This window comes from Schistocerca cancellata, chromosome 10 (genome assembly GCF_023864275.1).
Source record: "Schistocerca cancellata isolate TAMUIC-IGC-003103 chromosome 10, iqSchCanc2.1, whole genome shotgun sequence".
In the NCBI taxonomy this organism is placed as follows: domain Eukaryota; kingdom Metazoa; phylum Arthropoda; class Insecta; order Orthoptera; family Acrididae; genus Schistocerca; species Schistocerca cancellata.
In genome coordinates, this window is record NC_064635.1 from 139,252,378 (window position 1) to 139,270,155 (window position 17,778).

The 17,778-nt window shown below is 38.3% G+C and overlaps 1 protein-coding gene across 1 annotated transcript in view; it reads left to right on the forward strand.

Annotated features, from left to right (window-relative positions):
- Positions 1–17,778, forward strand: part of LOC126106512 (cytochrome P450 4C1-like) — a 130,594-nt gene that overhangs the window by 97,048 nt on the left and 15,768 nt on the right. The window contains exon 6 of the mRNA XM_049912836.1: positions 8,567–8,767. Coding sequence (XP_049768793.1) covers positions 8,567–8,767 — 201 coding nt within the window. The remainder of the gene's footprint in view (positions 1–8,566; positions 8,768–17,778) is intronic.

The following is a 17,778-nucleotide window of genomic DNA, read 5'->3' on the forward strand; positions in this document are numbered from 1 at the left end:
AGCAGACTCGGGTAGAAGAGGATTTTGTGGCACAACGTGACTAGGTGAAGGGATCGGTCCTATCACCAATTTAGTATTGGAGGGCAGCGTGGTTGGTAAAAACCGTAGTGGGAGACAAAGAGATGAATACACGAAGCAGATTTAGAAGGATGTAGGTTGCAGTAGTTACTTGGAGATGAAGAATCTTGCACAGGATAGAGTAGCATGGAGGGCTGCATCAAACCAGTATCTGGATTGAGTACCATAACAACAAAAATGGACGAATGAAACTGCAGCTGGTTGACAACTTGGAGAATACACATGTCCAACAGCGGTAAATTTATGGGCTAATTTTATTTCACTGCGTTCGGTATACAAGCTCCTATACATGAAGCGAAATTAGCTGTCCAGTCGTTAGTGCTTACCAAAGAAACCATTATATCAAACTGGTTTCCATAGATATTTTCACAATAGACATGGACACTTCACAAACCTAACGATAGTCAATTTTTACAGAAAATTTATTCCAATATTGACTGAAACTGCAAGACGTCTCTCATAATTGTTGGAAAAAGCAGCAATGTGCCAATGGTCTCCGCATTGTGAAACGGCATTCATGAATCTAAAAGGTCTGCTTGCAACTAGAGCAATTCTCAATTTTTCCAGATTACCAAAAGCAGTTTGTACTGTCATCTGATATAAACAGGTTTGCCTTGAGGTGGATTTTAGGCCAAGAAGTAGATGGACACGAACATACAATAGCATCTACATTAATATGCATTAGTAAAGGAGGAAAAAACCATTTCATTACTGATAATGTAATGCTAACATAATGGAGTAATTTACTTCATCTGTTACTTGTATGTACGATGTTTCAAAGCAACAAATGTTGCCTTGAAATGGCTACTAGACCTTCAATATCTAACTAGTTATTTAAACAGATTAATGTTACAAATGACTGGTTTTGTTTTCGATTAACACATCAACTGGACAAACCACACAGGAAAGCACAGGCATCTCTGTCGCAAAATATACAGTAGAGAATGTGTCAGAGTAGACACAAAAGAAAAGACGGAAGGAGTAACTGCTGACCCAGACTGTCAGTAATTGCTAACAGACATAATTCCGTGTGGAAGATGGAGCATGTGTAGAAAGACTAGTGTGGGTAATGCACAGTGGCACCAGAGATATTATAAAATGAATTGTTGCAGCAGGTTCATGATTCACCTCTAGCCAGACATAGTGTCCACCAAGCACCAGAAAGCAGAGTTGCACAGAATTACTGGAAGATGACACACAAAGGAGACATCGACCATTACAGCAAAATTTGTGTGACATGTATACAGAGATTGGAATACAGTCGTTAAAATATTACACTTGGAGGGTTACCAAAGGCAGATAAACCATTTCAGATGACTGACATGGGCATACTCAGACCATTTGCTCAAACACGAGCAGGTAATGGTTATTTGCTAAGAACACTAGATCTTTCTCACATTTTGTTTCCATATAAGCAATGCCTAGCCAGCAAACAGATACATTGGTCCAGATGATGGTGAACCAATGGATACTGAAATCTGGAACACTTGAGACAGTAATACAGACCAAGGAAGGAATTTCCTGTCCAGTTAAAAAAAAAAACAATTGTCCTTTTAATTATGCATTAGCAAACTCAGGACCAGGGTTCATTGGCCACAGATAAATGGTAGAAACTAGAAAAGTCGACTAGATGACAGGAAAAAATGTTGAATTACTACAGTAACTATAAACAGAATGGCTGGGATGTCCTATTCCCATATGGGGTATTGACAAATAATTCAAAAGTCCAGGGATGTACACGTTTATCCATCTGCAAGTTTGTTTTCGCTCAGATAATGTCATCTTCTTTCCAGCTCTGTAAGATCTATCCAGGAAAAGATATATGATCAGCAAAAACTTTCTCAAAAATGTGAAACAATTGTTTGGCGGCAGGCTAGAAGAATTAACGCTAAAGCTTTAGAACGAGAGGAAGGCACATATAATAGAAAATCAGTATTAAACAGTATCTTGTTAGACAAGGAATTACGTTAACCGACCCATATGTACCAAAGGGTCAGACTAAAAATTTTGTTAGGCTTTAGAAGGCACTCTATCAAGTGATAGAAATGGCATTACCAATTAACATTAACATTAAACTACAATTTCTGACATGTACCACAGTGATACATGTAAGTCATGCTCTCATTTCTGGCAGAAGGAGGAAGAGGAGTTCCTATGACAAAAAAAGAACAGGGTAAAATTAGGGAAGCAAAGTAGGAGATGTTTACAGTTATCCCAAACCACACCTAACCCTTGAAGGTCACAGAGAGGGTTTCAAGATAGCTGATGATGCAATGTGACATGAATTTTAAGTGTTCTCTTATTAATTACTAAATCTATGTGTGTATGCACTGATCAGCCAGAACATTACAACCACCTACCTTTAAAAAGCCAGTATGTACACGTTTGCCACTTATAACAGGAGCGATCAATTGTGTCAGGGAAGCAATGAGGCCTTGGTTAAACGCTGGAGGGATTTGTCACCACACCTACACATACAAGTCATCTAATTACTGTAAACACTCTGATGTGTTCGATCGTGTTCAGATCTGGCGAATTGGAGAGCCAGCACATCAATTGGAACTTGCCACTATCGCTATGTTCCTTGAACCACTCCATCACACTCCTGGCCTTCTGAAATAGCGCATTATCTTGCTGAAAAATGCCACCGCTATTGGAAAACATTATCGTCACGAAGTGATGTAAATAGTCTACAACCAGTGTATGATACTCCGTGGCCATCATTGTGCCTTGCACGAGCTCCACTGAACCCATAAATGCCCACATGAATGTTACCCAGAGCATAATGGAGCCGCCGCAGATCTTCTCCATCATGCAGTACATGTGTCAAGGAGCAATTACCCTGGAAGACAACACATCTGTGCCCTCCCATAGGCAGAGATGAAGAAGGTATCAGGAATCATCAGACCATGTAATACTCTGCCACTAAACCAACGTCCAATGCTAATGGTCACGTGCCCATTCAGTTGTAGTTGCCAGTGTCACGGTATTAACATTGACACATACATGGGTTGTCAGCTGTTGAGGCCCATTGTTAGTACTGTTTGTTGAACTGTATGCTCAGACACACTAATACTCTGCCCAGCATTAAAATCTGATGTTAGTCTCACCACAGGTCACTGCATGTAGCCGTTTACCAGTTTTCCCAGCCTACGATATCCGACATCTGTAATGAGGAGTGGCCACACAACAATATGAGTTCTGGACGTGCTTTCACTATGGTTTCACTGTGTGTGGAAGACACTCAGCACAGCACTCCTCAAAGGCCTGAAAAAATGTGCAGTTTCCGAAATGCTCGTTCTTAGCCTCTGTGCCTTCTCCATTCTATAAATCAACAGTACGTTCACTGATACTACATGCATCATGTGCATGTCTGACTAGCAGGCACACCTCATCAGATGATCCTGCTATTGCCTGTACGAGTTTATATCGATAATAGGTCGGTGGTCATAATGCTCTGGCCTATCAGTGTATAGCTTACATTTATATCTACTTTTTAAGGAATACCAAGTCACAGGAGTATTATCTTCATCAAATGGCTAACCAATGAACATAAATGAAATAATTTGTTTAGTTATTAGACACAAGGAATTTGGGTGCAATTTTATTTAAAATACTGTTAATGATAGTCAGACATTAGGAGTTAGGTCCATAGGAGAACACCAGTGTTGCATAGTATGATATGTTAATTATTCTGCACAGAGTGATCGTTTATTTGATGTGGAAGCAGTGGTTAATTCTCAGCAAGCTAGAAGAACAAGATGGTTGTGTTTGGGTGGAAGTGTGTATATGTGTACACATAATTCATGTGTATTTAGTTGTAACAGTAAAGAGTTTTTGCTAAGAATGTTTTATATCTGCAAGACGAATGATAGTATTAGAAAGAAAGTACCACACTCTACTCTCGATGCAAGAATTACTGCACAGCAGGCAAGGCTGCACACTGTCCCCAGGTTGTGTGAGTTCATCTGATTCCGTTCCCAGAAATCTACAAGCCAATGTTCTTAAGAAAATAATCAAGAACAAACCAGAATATTTCCAGAGAGTAGGATAACATTGCTTTGACTCCGTGGCAAACCCAATGGTTAGTATTTTTACTTGTTACAAGCATGGACAGTGGTGCATAACATTGCTTACACTCCATCGCAAACACAGTGGTTAGTATTTTTACTTGTTACAAGTATGAATGGTAGCACATACAGTGTGTAGGGTTATAAGGTTAAAGGTTTTTGATAAATAGGATGCTGTATTTCCAGACAAACAGTCGGGCGGATTACATGCAACCATCACTAGAGCGTCTACTCTAAATATCACCTGCATGTTAATTTACTTCCCTACCTACTCTTTGATATCCTATGCATTGAATATTTGACTTACATGAATACAACTTTTGAACCATCTCTGTTCGCCTCCTTAGACCAGCTGTTAGCTGCGGAATAGTTCATAGCAAAGGAGCATCTATTAGAACACACAATAAGGTACCACACAGAATATCAGCACCAACTCGTAACTATACGAACCTCAGCTTCAGCTCCTTATATGATTTTAGCTATAATAATTATTACTCACTACCATTTCAAACAGAAAGCTACCCAAATTACATCCCTGCCAGCCTTCAGCCTATGGGTTAAAACCAGTAGAAACGGCAGCAACGAGAAATAGCCTGAGACAGAAGAGAATCAGTCATGAAGAGAAGCTCAGTGTGTAAGTAGTGGGATATGCTATGTTCTGGTGCATTTTGTTAGTGTGGGTAAACCTATTGCCCTTGAGTGCATACCTGCCACTGATGTAGGCAACCTGCACTAACAAAGTACACCAGAACATAGCTTGTCCCACTACTTGTGTATGCCATGTCCTAATGTCAAAATGTAATTGTAAATGGTATGAAGAACCAAGTGACCGTGTGAGTGAAGTAGGGAACAAAAACTAAAATAAACCAATGCTTGCATTACAGCCAGATTTTAAGAGAAGTTTGGAAGCTAGATTTTTCTTAGGGGAAAGGAATCATAATGGGGTTAAATCTAGTAGTATTTGCAGCTGAGGATGGAGTGCCAGGAACTGGCCATCTAGCACTGATGGACGTTGATCTTCCTGCTCAGTACCCTCAGCAGTAGCAAGATGTTTCATTGACATTCATCCATGTGTCAACGCCCTGGGATACAGCCTTCTGGGGTTTGATCAAATTCTGGTCGATAACAGCCACTTTGATCAATGGTTCTGTTTCAGAAAATTCCTAAAAAAAACACAAACATGGTGACTTCAGCATGACATCCAGGTAATGGCTATCACAGTCATACTGATGCAGTCGTCCGCATCATCAGCAGGTCTCGAATCTCTGTCTGCTGCTTGAGCATGCAAGCATTCTAACAGTTCAGCACTTTTCTGTCTCCTCAGAACAACAACACAGGGTTGCCAGTCATTCCTGCTTCAGCCGAGGTACCAGCGAGAATGGTTGGTTGATTGGGGGGGGGGGGGAAGGGTCCAAACAGTGAGGTCATTTGTCCCATCAGATTAGGGAAGGATGGGGAAAGAAGTTGGCTGTGACCTTTCAAGGAACCATTCCAGCGTTTGCCTGAAGTGATTTAGGGAAATTATGGAAAACCTAAATCATGACAGCAGAACATGGGTTTGAACGGTTGCCATCCATAATGTCAGTCCAGTGTGCTAACCTCTGTGCCACCTTGCGTTGTTACCAATGTGGACTTCCTCACACTGTACCATGGGGGGAGGGGGGGAGGGGGGAGAGTAGCAGCCTGACATATTCACAACAAAGTAGTCACATAGGGCCATCCACATTATGGCAGGGCAGCATGAGACTTCCTTGATGCAGCAACGGTTGCACACACTAGTGGTTCCAGCAGCAAGGCCAGGATGGAGGCTGTCACAAATTCTTTTGATGAGCATACAGAAGTAGTCTAAAACTTGATACTCATCATCTGCATTCCACTTGTTCACATTTCAGCTCATCTGCACTTAGAAGTTATGTTGTACCCTCAACTTTAAAAGGGAGTAAGGAAATGATAGCGATAAATTAAAAGTTCACTGTCTTCAATAAAAACGTATTTTAGAAAAACAGTTGTTTGACAGACACAAAATCATTTTCAGAGCACATCAGTTATTACTACACTAATCATCATTTGCCACATTTCAGAGCCTGGATTTCTCATTCAATGGCTGGCATTCCCAGCTGCAGATTTCATGACGATGCGTTTCATCTTGGAACTCAATACTGAAAGGGCCACACGCTATAGGCGAAAGACTTTGAGAGAGCGAACCATGAGGCAGCTTCAGCATTTCTTGTATAGCCTCAGTCCCATCCAGAGGGGACTCTGGAGTGGAATGGTGGCGCTAAATTGCTAGTGCCCATTCCTCTGTTCTCGAAAAGCTCCCGCTCTGCATACTAAACCACTAAAGACTTTCTATCGTTCAGCTTCTGTAACTCATCAGATTGGAAATCTATACTTAATTAATTCGCTGTGATTTTGTTTTCATGTTTTATTGATTATGACTCTCACGATTGTTTTAATGGAACCGTGAGTGGGTTCTACCACCCGAAATGCCTCTTTTGTTATCGCTGTGAGCCTTTCTAAAATCAGTTAAACGCACTGTAACTTGGAACTTCCCCATTACTTCCATTATGGAACGTGATAGTGCATTTTCTCTAGTCTCACTCTTATTTTTCTATAGGATAACCCATTAAGCTCTTTCATTTTAGTTCATTTTAGTTCATTTTAGTTTCATTAAAGATCGCGAAAAGTATTGAAGATAACTTTACCAAACATTCTGCATCACATTTTTTTGTCAAAATACGTAAACTTACTGTCAAAATTTCAGAGTTTTAGCTCCCTACCAGATTGAAATTTCTTATTGGATTTTGCTCAAACTAGTATATCTTACTTGTAGTCGATTCCACACTATTATATGAAAAATCACAAATTATTAATAGTGTTATATTTTTTCGTTTCACGGGAGCGCAACTCTTTGTCTGCCACCAGGGCTTGCTGAAGGTGCACTCAGTTTGACCCTGAGGCTGGGTGTGGAGTGTAGGGGAATTCTTATCCTCCCCCTCTGCCTCTTCAGTCTTACTGCACAGCAAACACATTTGGTGTCTTCGCCTCACTCGTCATCGATGCTACCAGCATTAATTTTGTAAACAAACGACAATAAATAATTTCTTGTATTCACGAACGAACTTCTGCTGCACCTGCATCCAATTTTGCCAGAGAACAAGTGCGCACCCCCAGCTACCCAGAAACTCGTGTATAAGTGACTTCCTGTCCCGTTCCGTTATAAACAGTGTGTATTCCCTGGAGGAAAACCCTCTCGTTTAGTGCCCACAGCCATATTTTCCCTATGGGAATTATTGTCTCATTGTCTGCAAAGCATGTCACATTTAGAGAATCATTATGTGGCCCAAATGTATGGAAGTCCAAGGGCCCAAGGTCTCGAGTGCAGGGTGGACGAGGCAATGATGTGGAACACAATATAGTGATGTATTTCTAGGTTCTGAGACTTGCGTGTGGTTATGCCTATGAAGTATTGGTTAACAATATTGGCAACACACCAACTCTATTCCAAAAGACTGTCATCATGACTTTTCCAGCAGAGGGAACTGCCTCAAATTTCTTCTTTGTTGATAACTGCTTGTGAGGCCACGCTAGTGACTCCTTTTTTGTTTCTGGCTCAAAGTTATGCATCCTGGTTTCGTTCATGACAGAAATGTCTCTCATTGCAATCAATATGCTCCAACAGCTCAGAGAAAATTACTTTTCTTTCCTTTCCTTTTATGGTTTGTTAAGGCTATTCACAGATCGCATCTTGAGCAAAATATAGAATATCCGTGAGTCTCTGTCACTGAACACGCACTACCAATTATCACATAGTAGCATCTGCACTCCTCACCAAGTAGGGTCAGTGGTTGTGAATGGACGTTCTAAATGTGACTGCTGAAGAGGCTTGCTTACTTTCTGCTCTCTCACACCAATCGCCCAACACTTCTTCTATGAACTACATCATTATTACCTTTGGATTATTCAAAAAACCGTTTGTAAAAGTTCACCACAGTTACTTTTTCTGCAACTAGGAATTCAATTGCAGAACATTGCTCATAATGAGTGTCTCGCAGTAAAATCATTTTGATGGTTCATTGCATCACTTCCAACTGTCAGAATTGTTCCAAACTTTGAACACATGCAGAAGAAACTTCAAATTTGAAGCACATAAAAACTTTTCTTTATTTACAGACCATAGAAAAAATTTGTGGCATATTTATTGAACAACACTAGTACTGTAGCAACCGACAACCTACACTTTCAAAGTAAATCTTGAACAACTGATACATTTTACAATTTTCCTCTGTCCTTGTGCATGTGTAGATTTTGGCTCCTAGTGCGTTCTCTATTTGTTATACAAAGCTCTTCCTTGATGTACATCTAGAGAATGAACAGTGTGTGTGTGTGTGAGCTAGTCTAACTGAAACGCCTTGCAGCTCATGAACGTGGTGATGGCCGGCACCGAGACAGTGGCCGTATCAATCAGCTTTGTGCTGGCCTTGCTGGCACTGCACCCTGAGTGGCAGGATGCAGCCCACCAGGAGCTGAGAGACGTCTTTGGCGAGGGGGATGACTACTTGCGGGCTGCCAGCCTTGCAGACCTGCACAGCCTCAGGGTGCTGGAGAGCATCATCAAGGTGAGCTGCCATCAATTCCATACTGGGTGTGATCACAAAGTGTGCTATGGAGAATATCCCCAGTGCTCCATATATTCATCAACATATCTAGAGATGATTGTTTATATCGTTATTGTGGTGACGATATTGGCTTGTATAGCACTAGCAAGGTGAATTATCACTCAGTATCTGCTGTCATCCACACCTGCAAGCATCAGAGGTACTGAGAGGATACCCCTAATGACCCACCTGCAGAGAGCACAGTTTAGGTTATCCTTGTAAGTGCTGTCGTTGGTAGTATTTGTGATAGTGGTGCTAGTGATGACTGTGGTGCTTGTGGTATTAGATACAAACACCTAGGTGAGCTGTGACTAGAAAGCTGCTGTGCTCCAAGGCAGTAGTCACGATGACGACAACCTAAAATTATAGGTTTTTCACTGTAGGTGGTTGCCAACGGCCTTGCCACTGCGGTAACGCCGGTTCCTGCCAGAACACCGAAGTTAAGCACTGTTGGTCTTAGTTAGCACTTGAATGGGTGGCCAGCTTGTGTACCAAGTGCTGCTGGCAAGCGGGCTGCTCTCAGCCCTTGCGAAGTAACAGGGGAGCTACTTGACTGAGAAGTAGTGGCTCCTGTCTCATAGGCTGACATACATTTGGGAGAGTAGTGTGCTGACTGTTGTGTTGGCTGAAGAGCAACACCGTGTTGCTATTGGAGGCTGAAATGCACGCGTTTTAGCTCATGCAGGTTGGCATGTGGAGGGAAGAACTATACTGACGTAAGGTCTGGAACATGACAAGGAATTAGAATTCATAAAGTGGACGTAAATAGTTTGATACTTAACTTTAATCCATTAATGATGAACATCGCTCTTGATGGTACATGAGTCACAATATTATCTATTCAGAAGACATAGAAACTGAATATGGCACCTTGCTACGTCGTAGCAAAACGAAGTAGCTAAAGGCTATGCTAAACTGTCGTCTCAGGAAATGAGAGCATATGTAGACAGTGAACTATTGCTAGCAAAGCCGGCTGTACAACTGTGCAAGTGCTAGGAAATCTCTCTAGACTAGACCTGCCATGTGGCGGCGCTCGGTCTGCAATCACTGATAGTGGTGACACGCGGGTCCGACGCATACTAACGGACCGTGGCCGATTTAAAGGCTACTATCTAGCAAGTGTAGTGTCTGGCGGTGACACCACACTGACCACATGCCATACCATATCTGCATCCAGTGATGCCTGTGGACTGAGGATGACATGGTTCAGTATAGAGTTTACTGTAGGTGGTGGAGCCAGAGTGTTGGGGGCCAGCTGACTACCAGATTAAACAGCACTCATGGCGTATTGTGTTTTCATTTTGGTATTTTTGTTTCAACATTGTACATCATCAAACAGTCATTACTAGTCGAGCCATATGTAACTGCATGTGTAACAGAGTTAAGGTAATCTAATAGGTAAATATTTAGATCTGTATACAGCCATACACACTCCAGCAATTGTTAAATAACAGAGTGGATGTATGTTAGCTATTTCTAGGAACTATTCTCTTACTTGTAAACAACATCTTCTTAATATATCTGCAACAAAATTAATTTATTTCTTCATATTGATCACATAATTTTCTTAGTTTTTTTTACTATGCCATTTGAGAAATATTATATATCTTTTGGTTTCATAGTATCAGCACAACAACATTTGATATCAGAAATTGGTCCTATGTAATTTTAATTTTTCTATGTATTGAATAAATGTGGAAGGCATGTTTTCTTTAATTCTTTCAAATCAAATGTTTCTGGAGATTTACAAAGTTCTCCTTGTATAGAACTGCTGTTATATGTGATTTTAAGAGTAGTTATTTTATCTCCAATAATATTATTGTATTTTCAATACGGGACTTCAGAATGAATTGTTAATCATAATCTTTAGCATAATGAGCTCTAAAAGTATGATCATTACATTTATTAGATGTCATCCACATACATAATTCATCATTTGTTTTCCATTTACAAACAGTATCATCACGGAAACAGTGAACTGTTATGAAAATTGGAATATGTATTCCTGTTTTTTGTTCAGTTTCATAACCAAACCACATGTATTTTTCAGCATAGCTACAAGGAATTATCTTTGGAGATTTTTGAAACACTTCAACTGTTTTTCTGGTACTATATTATTGCATTTGGAACACTCAAGAATATAATAACTGTGATGTTGTCTTTACCACAACAACCATTCTTACTACATTTTTAGCAACCTGCAACTATATATTCATCACCAAATATTGTTTCAATTACATAACCTTTCTGTGTTTTGTATTGTTTTTAATATTTATGATTTTGAATTTCAACTTCTAGATTAGAGTTTCTATATTTTTCAAAGCCACATCTATGTTCTATAGAACTCAAATAACTTTTTTTTTACATTCTTCAAATTTATAAGCTATATCACAGACTTCTTGATGATTGTTGAGGCATTCTTAATTATAACAGAATCTACTACATTTTTCACAATATATCCTATTTTCCACAGTGCTGTGTTCTGTAATGATGTATAATAAACATATTTTTCTTTCTATCTTACCTTTACGTTGCTGCTTGGGGTTGTATGTTTTGCTACATTTACCACAAAAATGTGATGATCCTAAGAAAGCTGACATACTGCATGTTACATGGAAATGGTTGCAATTTTTTACCAGATATATTGTTATTGCTTTTTCAGAACAGTGATAGATAACTGAATTGAAAGTTTCAGCATATACAACATTTATTTAAATAATAAATAGTTGCTCAACATTTTTAATGTCGTTTAGAGTAATCCTTCTTCGTTGCTTTTGCTTAATTGCTTACATAATAATCTGCTTACCTCATTTTATAATTTATATTTTTATCCGTAACTAATTTTCTTAATTTCACCAGTAGTTAGTTCTCTGTGTGATATGTGTGATATGTTAAAGGAACTACTACTACCTCAGCACAACATAGCTTATCACTATTGTTAATTTTTATAATATGTTTTTAGTCTTTTTATCTAAAGTTATTATTTTCTTACATATGCTGCCTTTTTGAATTTATAACATCTGAATATTAAATGTACTATTTGCTAACCTCTAGACTCATTATATATTCATATATATTTGATTTTGGTGCACAAAACTTGAACAGATCGTTTAGTATTATTTGATGCTTCAAAATCTGTAGAAATAAGACAGAACATTTTTGAAATTACTGTTATTATATTTAACTTATTTCCTTTTCTAAAATGAATTCTACTTGTATCTACCTCTGCCATATAATTGTTTTAATCTTTTGAATAATTCTTGATGAAATAGAAAACCGTGTAAATTAATTAAATTAATTAATTATGAATGTTTTAAATTATCTTAGCCTCTAATATCAAGATTTTTAGCTCTACGTTTGAATTCAACTACAATCATATTTTTGAGAGTCCTTGTAGAAACAGGTAATTTATGTGCTATAATTACATGAATTAATTAGACTTTATTGAAATTGTTGTAATTAGTTATATTATTTCATCTGCCATAATCACAAAGCTGGGAAATCATGAATTTTTCCATGTTATTCCCTTATTTGTATAAAAATTATACAATTTAATTAAGAAATTTTGTAAAAGGGTCAGACAGGTTTCCTAATGTTGAATTATTTTCAAGTACATTTCATACATCTACTTTTATGTTCATTTTCACATAATGGATTTGAGTAAAGATATTCTGTTTCTTTAATCTCTAGAAAACAACACATTTTTCTATGTTATTGGTCTGTCTGTTGTCCATTATTTTTCATCACCAACAAAATCTCCAAAGGTTCATCACTTGGAATTTGTTGCTAGTGATTTTTATAATAATATATAGAAACATTTTTTCCACATATAAAGAAGGAATTTACTGTAGGATACTTTTATATGATGCTCATTTGCCCTATAATTACCTTTTGAATATTTCTGTGAAGTAAAATTATCAATTTACTTCTCTGTTTTGCAATATTAACACAGTTTAGATTGAACCTGCTCCATTTATATAGAACATATTTTTCTAGCAAAACTAAATCTTTCAGTTTTTGTAATGTGTCTTTAAATATATTTATTACCTCAAGAACTAATGTTCATGGATTATTGCAATGAATACAAAAAAAGACAACCCTTCTACTTTTTTATGATTTTATTATCTTCATACAAAGTATCATCCTTGAAAAAATACATCAAAACACTAATGTATCTAAATGTAGAATTCATTCCAGTTACTACTCTTGGAAATTTTCCAGTTATAATACTTTTTTATGTTTCAAATCACATCCATCTATCGCCACATAGGGAAGTTGATTGAGGAATAAAAATGTTCCCTGTACATATGTGTTGACTGCACTGTTTAATAATTTTTTAATGTAATTCCATATTAGATATTGCCTCAGGATATCCTGGGATTAACTGTAATGTATTCAAATTTATCATGTATATCATACTGTCAACAAATAAAACAATTTCAGCAATTGTTTTTTGATATATTCCATGTATTTTTTGTAAATCTTGTGGTAAAAATGTTAACCAGTCATCTATTAGCTTTGACTTCAAATCACTATCTAACCACACCACTTCTGATAAAAGATATATAAAATTCCATTCACAGATTATAAGTGATCGAACTTCATAACTTGACATGATTTCAGTTGGTTCAGATGAAACAACTGGAATTTCTTTAGATATAGATGGCTGTGTTGTCGTCGATATTTTTTACCATACAAGCTTCTAACAGTAATGATATCACCTCGAGATAATTGTGAATGTGAAACATCATAGTATAAATTGAATATTGCTCCAACAACATCTGTGTGTCCTAAACCTAATGCATGACCACTTTCCTTTCATGAACCAAAACTTTCAAGTGATATGGTGTTCTCATCAATCTCCAAGTACCACAGCTCTATGCCACCATATGTATTTCACTGTATCATTATTCATATCTGGAAAAAACGTATGACCTAATCCATTATGAGTTCCACCCAGATCCTTAAGACAAAGGTGACCATATACACTCCTGGAAATGGAAAAAAGAACACATTGACACCGGTGTGTCAGACCCACCATACTTGCTCCGGACACTGCGAGAGGGCTGTACAAGCAATGATCACACGCACGGCACAGCGGACACACCAGGAACCTCGGTGTTGGCCGTTGAATGGCGCTAGCTGCGCAGCATTTGTGTACCGCCGCCGTCAGTGTCAGCCAGTTTGCCGTGGCATACGGAGCTCCATCGCAGTCTTTAACACTGGTAGCATGCCGCGACAGCGTGGACGTGAACCGTATGTGCAGTTGACGGACTTTGAGCGAGGGCGTATAGTGGGCATGCGGGAGGCCGGGTGGACGTACCGCCGAATTGCTCAACACGTGGGGCGTGAGGTCTCCACAGTACATTGATGTTGTCGCCAGTGGTCGGCGGAAGGTGCACGTGCCCGTCGACCTGGGACCGGACCGCTGCGATGCACGGATGCACGCCAAGACCGTAGGATCCTACGCAGTGCCATAGGTGACCGCACCGCCACTTCCCAGCAAATTAGGGACACTGTTGCTCCTGGGGTATCGGCGAGGACTATTCGCAACCGTCTCCATGAAGCTGGGCTATGGTCCCGCACACCGTTAGGCCGTCTTCCGCTCACGCCCCAACATCGTGCAGCCCGCCTCCAGTGGTGTCGCGACAGGCGTGAATGGAGGGACGAATGGAGACGTGTCGTCTTCAGCGATGAGAGTCGCTTCTGCCTTGGTGCCAATGATGGTCATATGCGTGTTTGGCGCCGTGCAGGTGAGCGCCACAATCAGGACTGCATACGACCAAGGCACACAGGGCCAACACCCGGCATCATGGTGTGGGGAGCGATCTTCTACACTGGCCGTACACCACTGGTGATCGTCGAGGGGACACTGAATAGTGCACAGTACATCCAAACCGTCATCGAACCCATCGTTCTACCATTCCTAGACCGGCAAGGGAACTTGCTGTTCCAACAGGACAATGCACGTCCGCATGTATCCCATGCCACCCAACGTGCTCTAGAAGGTGTAAGTCAACTACCCTGGCCAGCAAGATCTCCGGATCTGTCCCCCATTGAGCATGTTTGGGACTGGATGAAGCGTCGTCTCACGCGGTCTGCACGTCCAGCACGATCGCTGGTCCAACTGAGGCGTCCGGTGGAAATGGCATGGCAAGCCGTTCCACAGGACTACATCCATCATCTCTACGATCGTCTCCATGGGAGAATAGCAGCCTGCATTGCTGCGAAAGGTGGATGTACACTGTACTAGTGCCGACATTGTGCATGCTCTGTTGCCTGTGTCTACGTGCCTGTGGTTCTGTCAGTGTGATCATGTGATGTATCTGACCCCAGGAATGTGTCAATAAAGTTTCCCCTTCCTGGGACAATGAATTCACGGTGTTCTTATTTCAATTTCCAGGAGTGTATTTCATAACTATGTACTCATTTTTTTGTTTATAATTAAAATATCACAAGTATTATTATCTTGCTGAAACAGAATGTCATTGTAGTTTTGGCATAAATGAAGTGCAAGCTTTGTTCCTTCGTAATATCTTTTTCATTGCACCCTTATAAGGCCATTTTATAAATCCCATATTCCGTTTATATGTAGCAGTTATATGGCCATTATTTATGTCTTTTGCACCACATCTAAGTTCATTCGAAAATTTAAAGTTTCTTCATTCAGTTCACGAATTATATCTAGACAGAGTGTGTCATGAAAGGCCATTAGAGCTTCTCTAAATACAACATCATCCACCTGAGCTTTTTCTCATGTTGTTTGAATATTCAATTAACCAATAGAATTCAAATACTTATTGCTTTACTCCTGGTGACCCAAATGATATTTTCACAAACAACAATAGTAAAAGTATCTTTTGTATAGACTTTAAACATTATAAAATGATAAAATTGATATTTCTAGTGAAACTTATTTTCAAAAACTGCAGTTAGTCAAAGATCTTGTCAACAAGAAACTTGCAAACAGCAATTAGCAAGCATTTGGGATATTTGTTGAAAAGAATAATTTTTGGTTTAAAGCAAAGATATTGCTGAAATTATAGAATACAAGAAAATAGAAATGGTTATAAGAACAGGTATAATGAGTTTGATACAAGTAGAATCTCTATCTCTAAGGATACAACCACATGCAGTATTTATAAATAGGAAATTATTTCTTCTCTTATTAAAAAACATAGAACAAAAGGAAGAGAAGACTTTATAGACAGATTAAGAAAAGAGTTTGATCTTCATGTAATTGTAGTCACTAGGAGTAAAGAACAAGGATACATTAGCATTATCAATAGTTGCTTGAAAGATGAATCCAGGAGATGATGTTTGGTTTGTGGGGCGCTCAACAGCGCGGTTATCAGCGCCCGTACAATTTCCCAACCTTTGCGCAGTCCAATTTCGCCACTTTCTTGGATGATGATGAAATGATGAGGACAACACAAACACCCAGTCATCTCGAGGCAGGTGAAAATCCCTGATCCCTCCGGGAATCGAACCAGGGACCCCGTGCTCAGGAAACGAGAACGCTACCGCGAGACCACAAGCGGCGGACAATCCAGGAGATGTAATTTAATATTGGTAAATATGGGACAGATCTATTTTTTCTTGAATATAAAATAGCTATGAATTGTAATGAATATAATCATAGTGATACAGAACCTTTCAAAGAAAGACAAATAGAAAGTTTTATTAAGGAACAATTATCATGTACATTCATTACATTTAATTCAGATGTAAAAGATTTTGTTATTTATGATGTTCTTAATCAAGTAGTTAAAAAGATTAGGATCAAGATATAGTGCTGAAAGGAAATGAACAACATCACACTTTTCAATGAAAAAAATTGTTTCTAATAAAAATGTAGTCAATCACGGATCTTGTTAACAATAAGTATACATATAATAATAAGCAAGTGTTTGTAATTGTTGATGAAAAGAATAAGCTATGTTTGATGCAGAACAAGTTCCTGATCTTTTAGATATGAATGTATCAGGAAAGCAATTAAAAACCATGTTAAACAAAACTATTGGAAAGCAAATGAAAATCTAGACAGTCCAAAAATGTGGCTACCTAAATACATATGAAAATCATCATAGTCTATTAATGAATGTGGTCTATATTGCTTAGTTATGAGATCAAACATAGTTTTAGCAGAATATTTCCAGGATTGGGTTTATGAAGAATATTTACCATCATTTTGTAAACATGGAGAACATAAAATTAGAATTAAAGTGAAAGAGGTGTAGTAAGATCAAATAAATCACCCGGAAAATATGAACAAAGTTAAGGATGGATATATAGAAACTTTAAATAAAATAATTGGTAAAACTTTAGAAATGATACAAAAAAGAAACAGAGAAATAGTTATCTTATTACCTCATGTTGTTCCTCAAACATTCGATTAGATTTAAAGACTAACTTTTTTCTTTTAAAATTATTTGATGAAAGCTTTGATTATAATTATTGTGTCATCAGAGAACAAAGGAAAGATTTACGAAAGTAATCATATAGAATCGAAGGAAGAATGGTGAAGAAAAGTTAAGACTTAATTACAATCTTAATTCAGTAAATTTATACCAAAGAATGAGAGAAACTTTAAGAACTATTAATTGGGACAATTATTTCAATATTTTAAATGATTACACACAAGAGCAATTCATTACTGAAATAATTAGTCTTCATAAAAACTGAGTCATGTTACAAATTTTTAACAGCTCGTCTAAGAACTGGACAAGAAGTAAGACGCACTAACCATTTATCAATATAGTTTTTATGAAAAATATAATTACGTTTTGTTTTTACAAACTAATGATTTTAATAAATTATACATGTAGAACGAATTGATTCATCGTTTCATATGGTTCACTTAGATTTTGAATGAATGATTTATATAAATTCTGACACTTTAAAACTTTTTCCCAGTTAATTTTATATGCAACTTCCATTATAAAATCTTCAAACAACACTTCATCACTTGA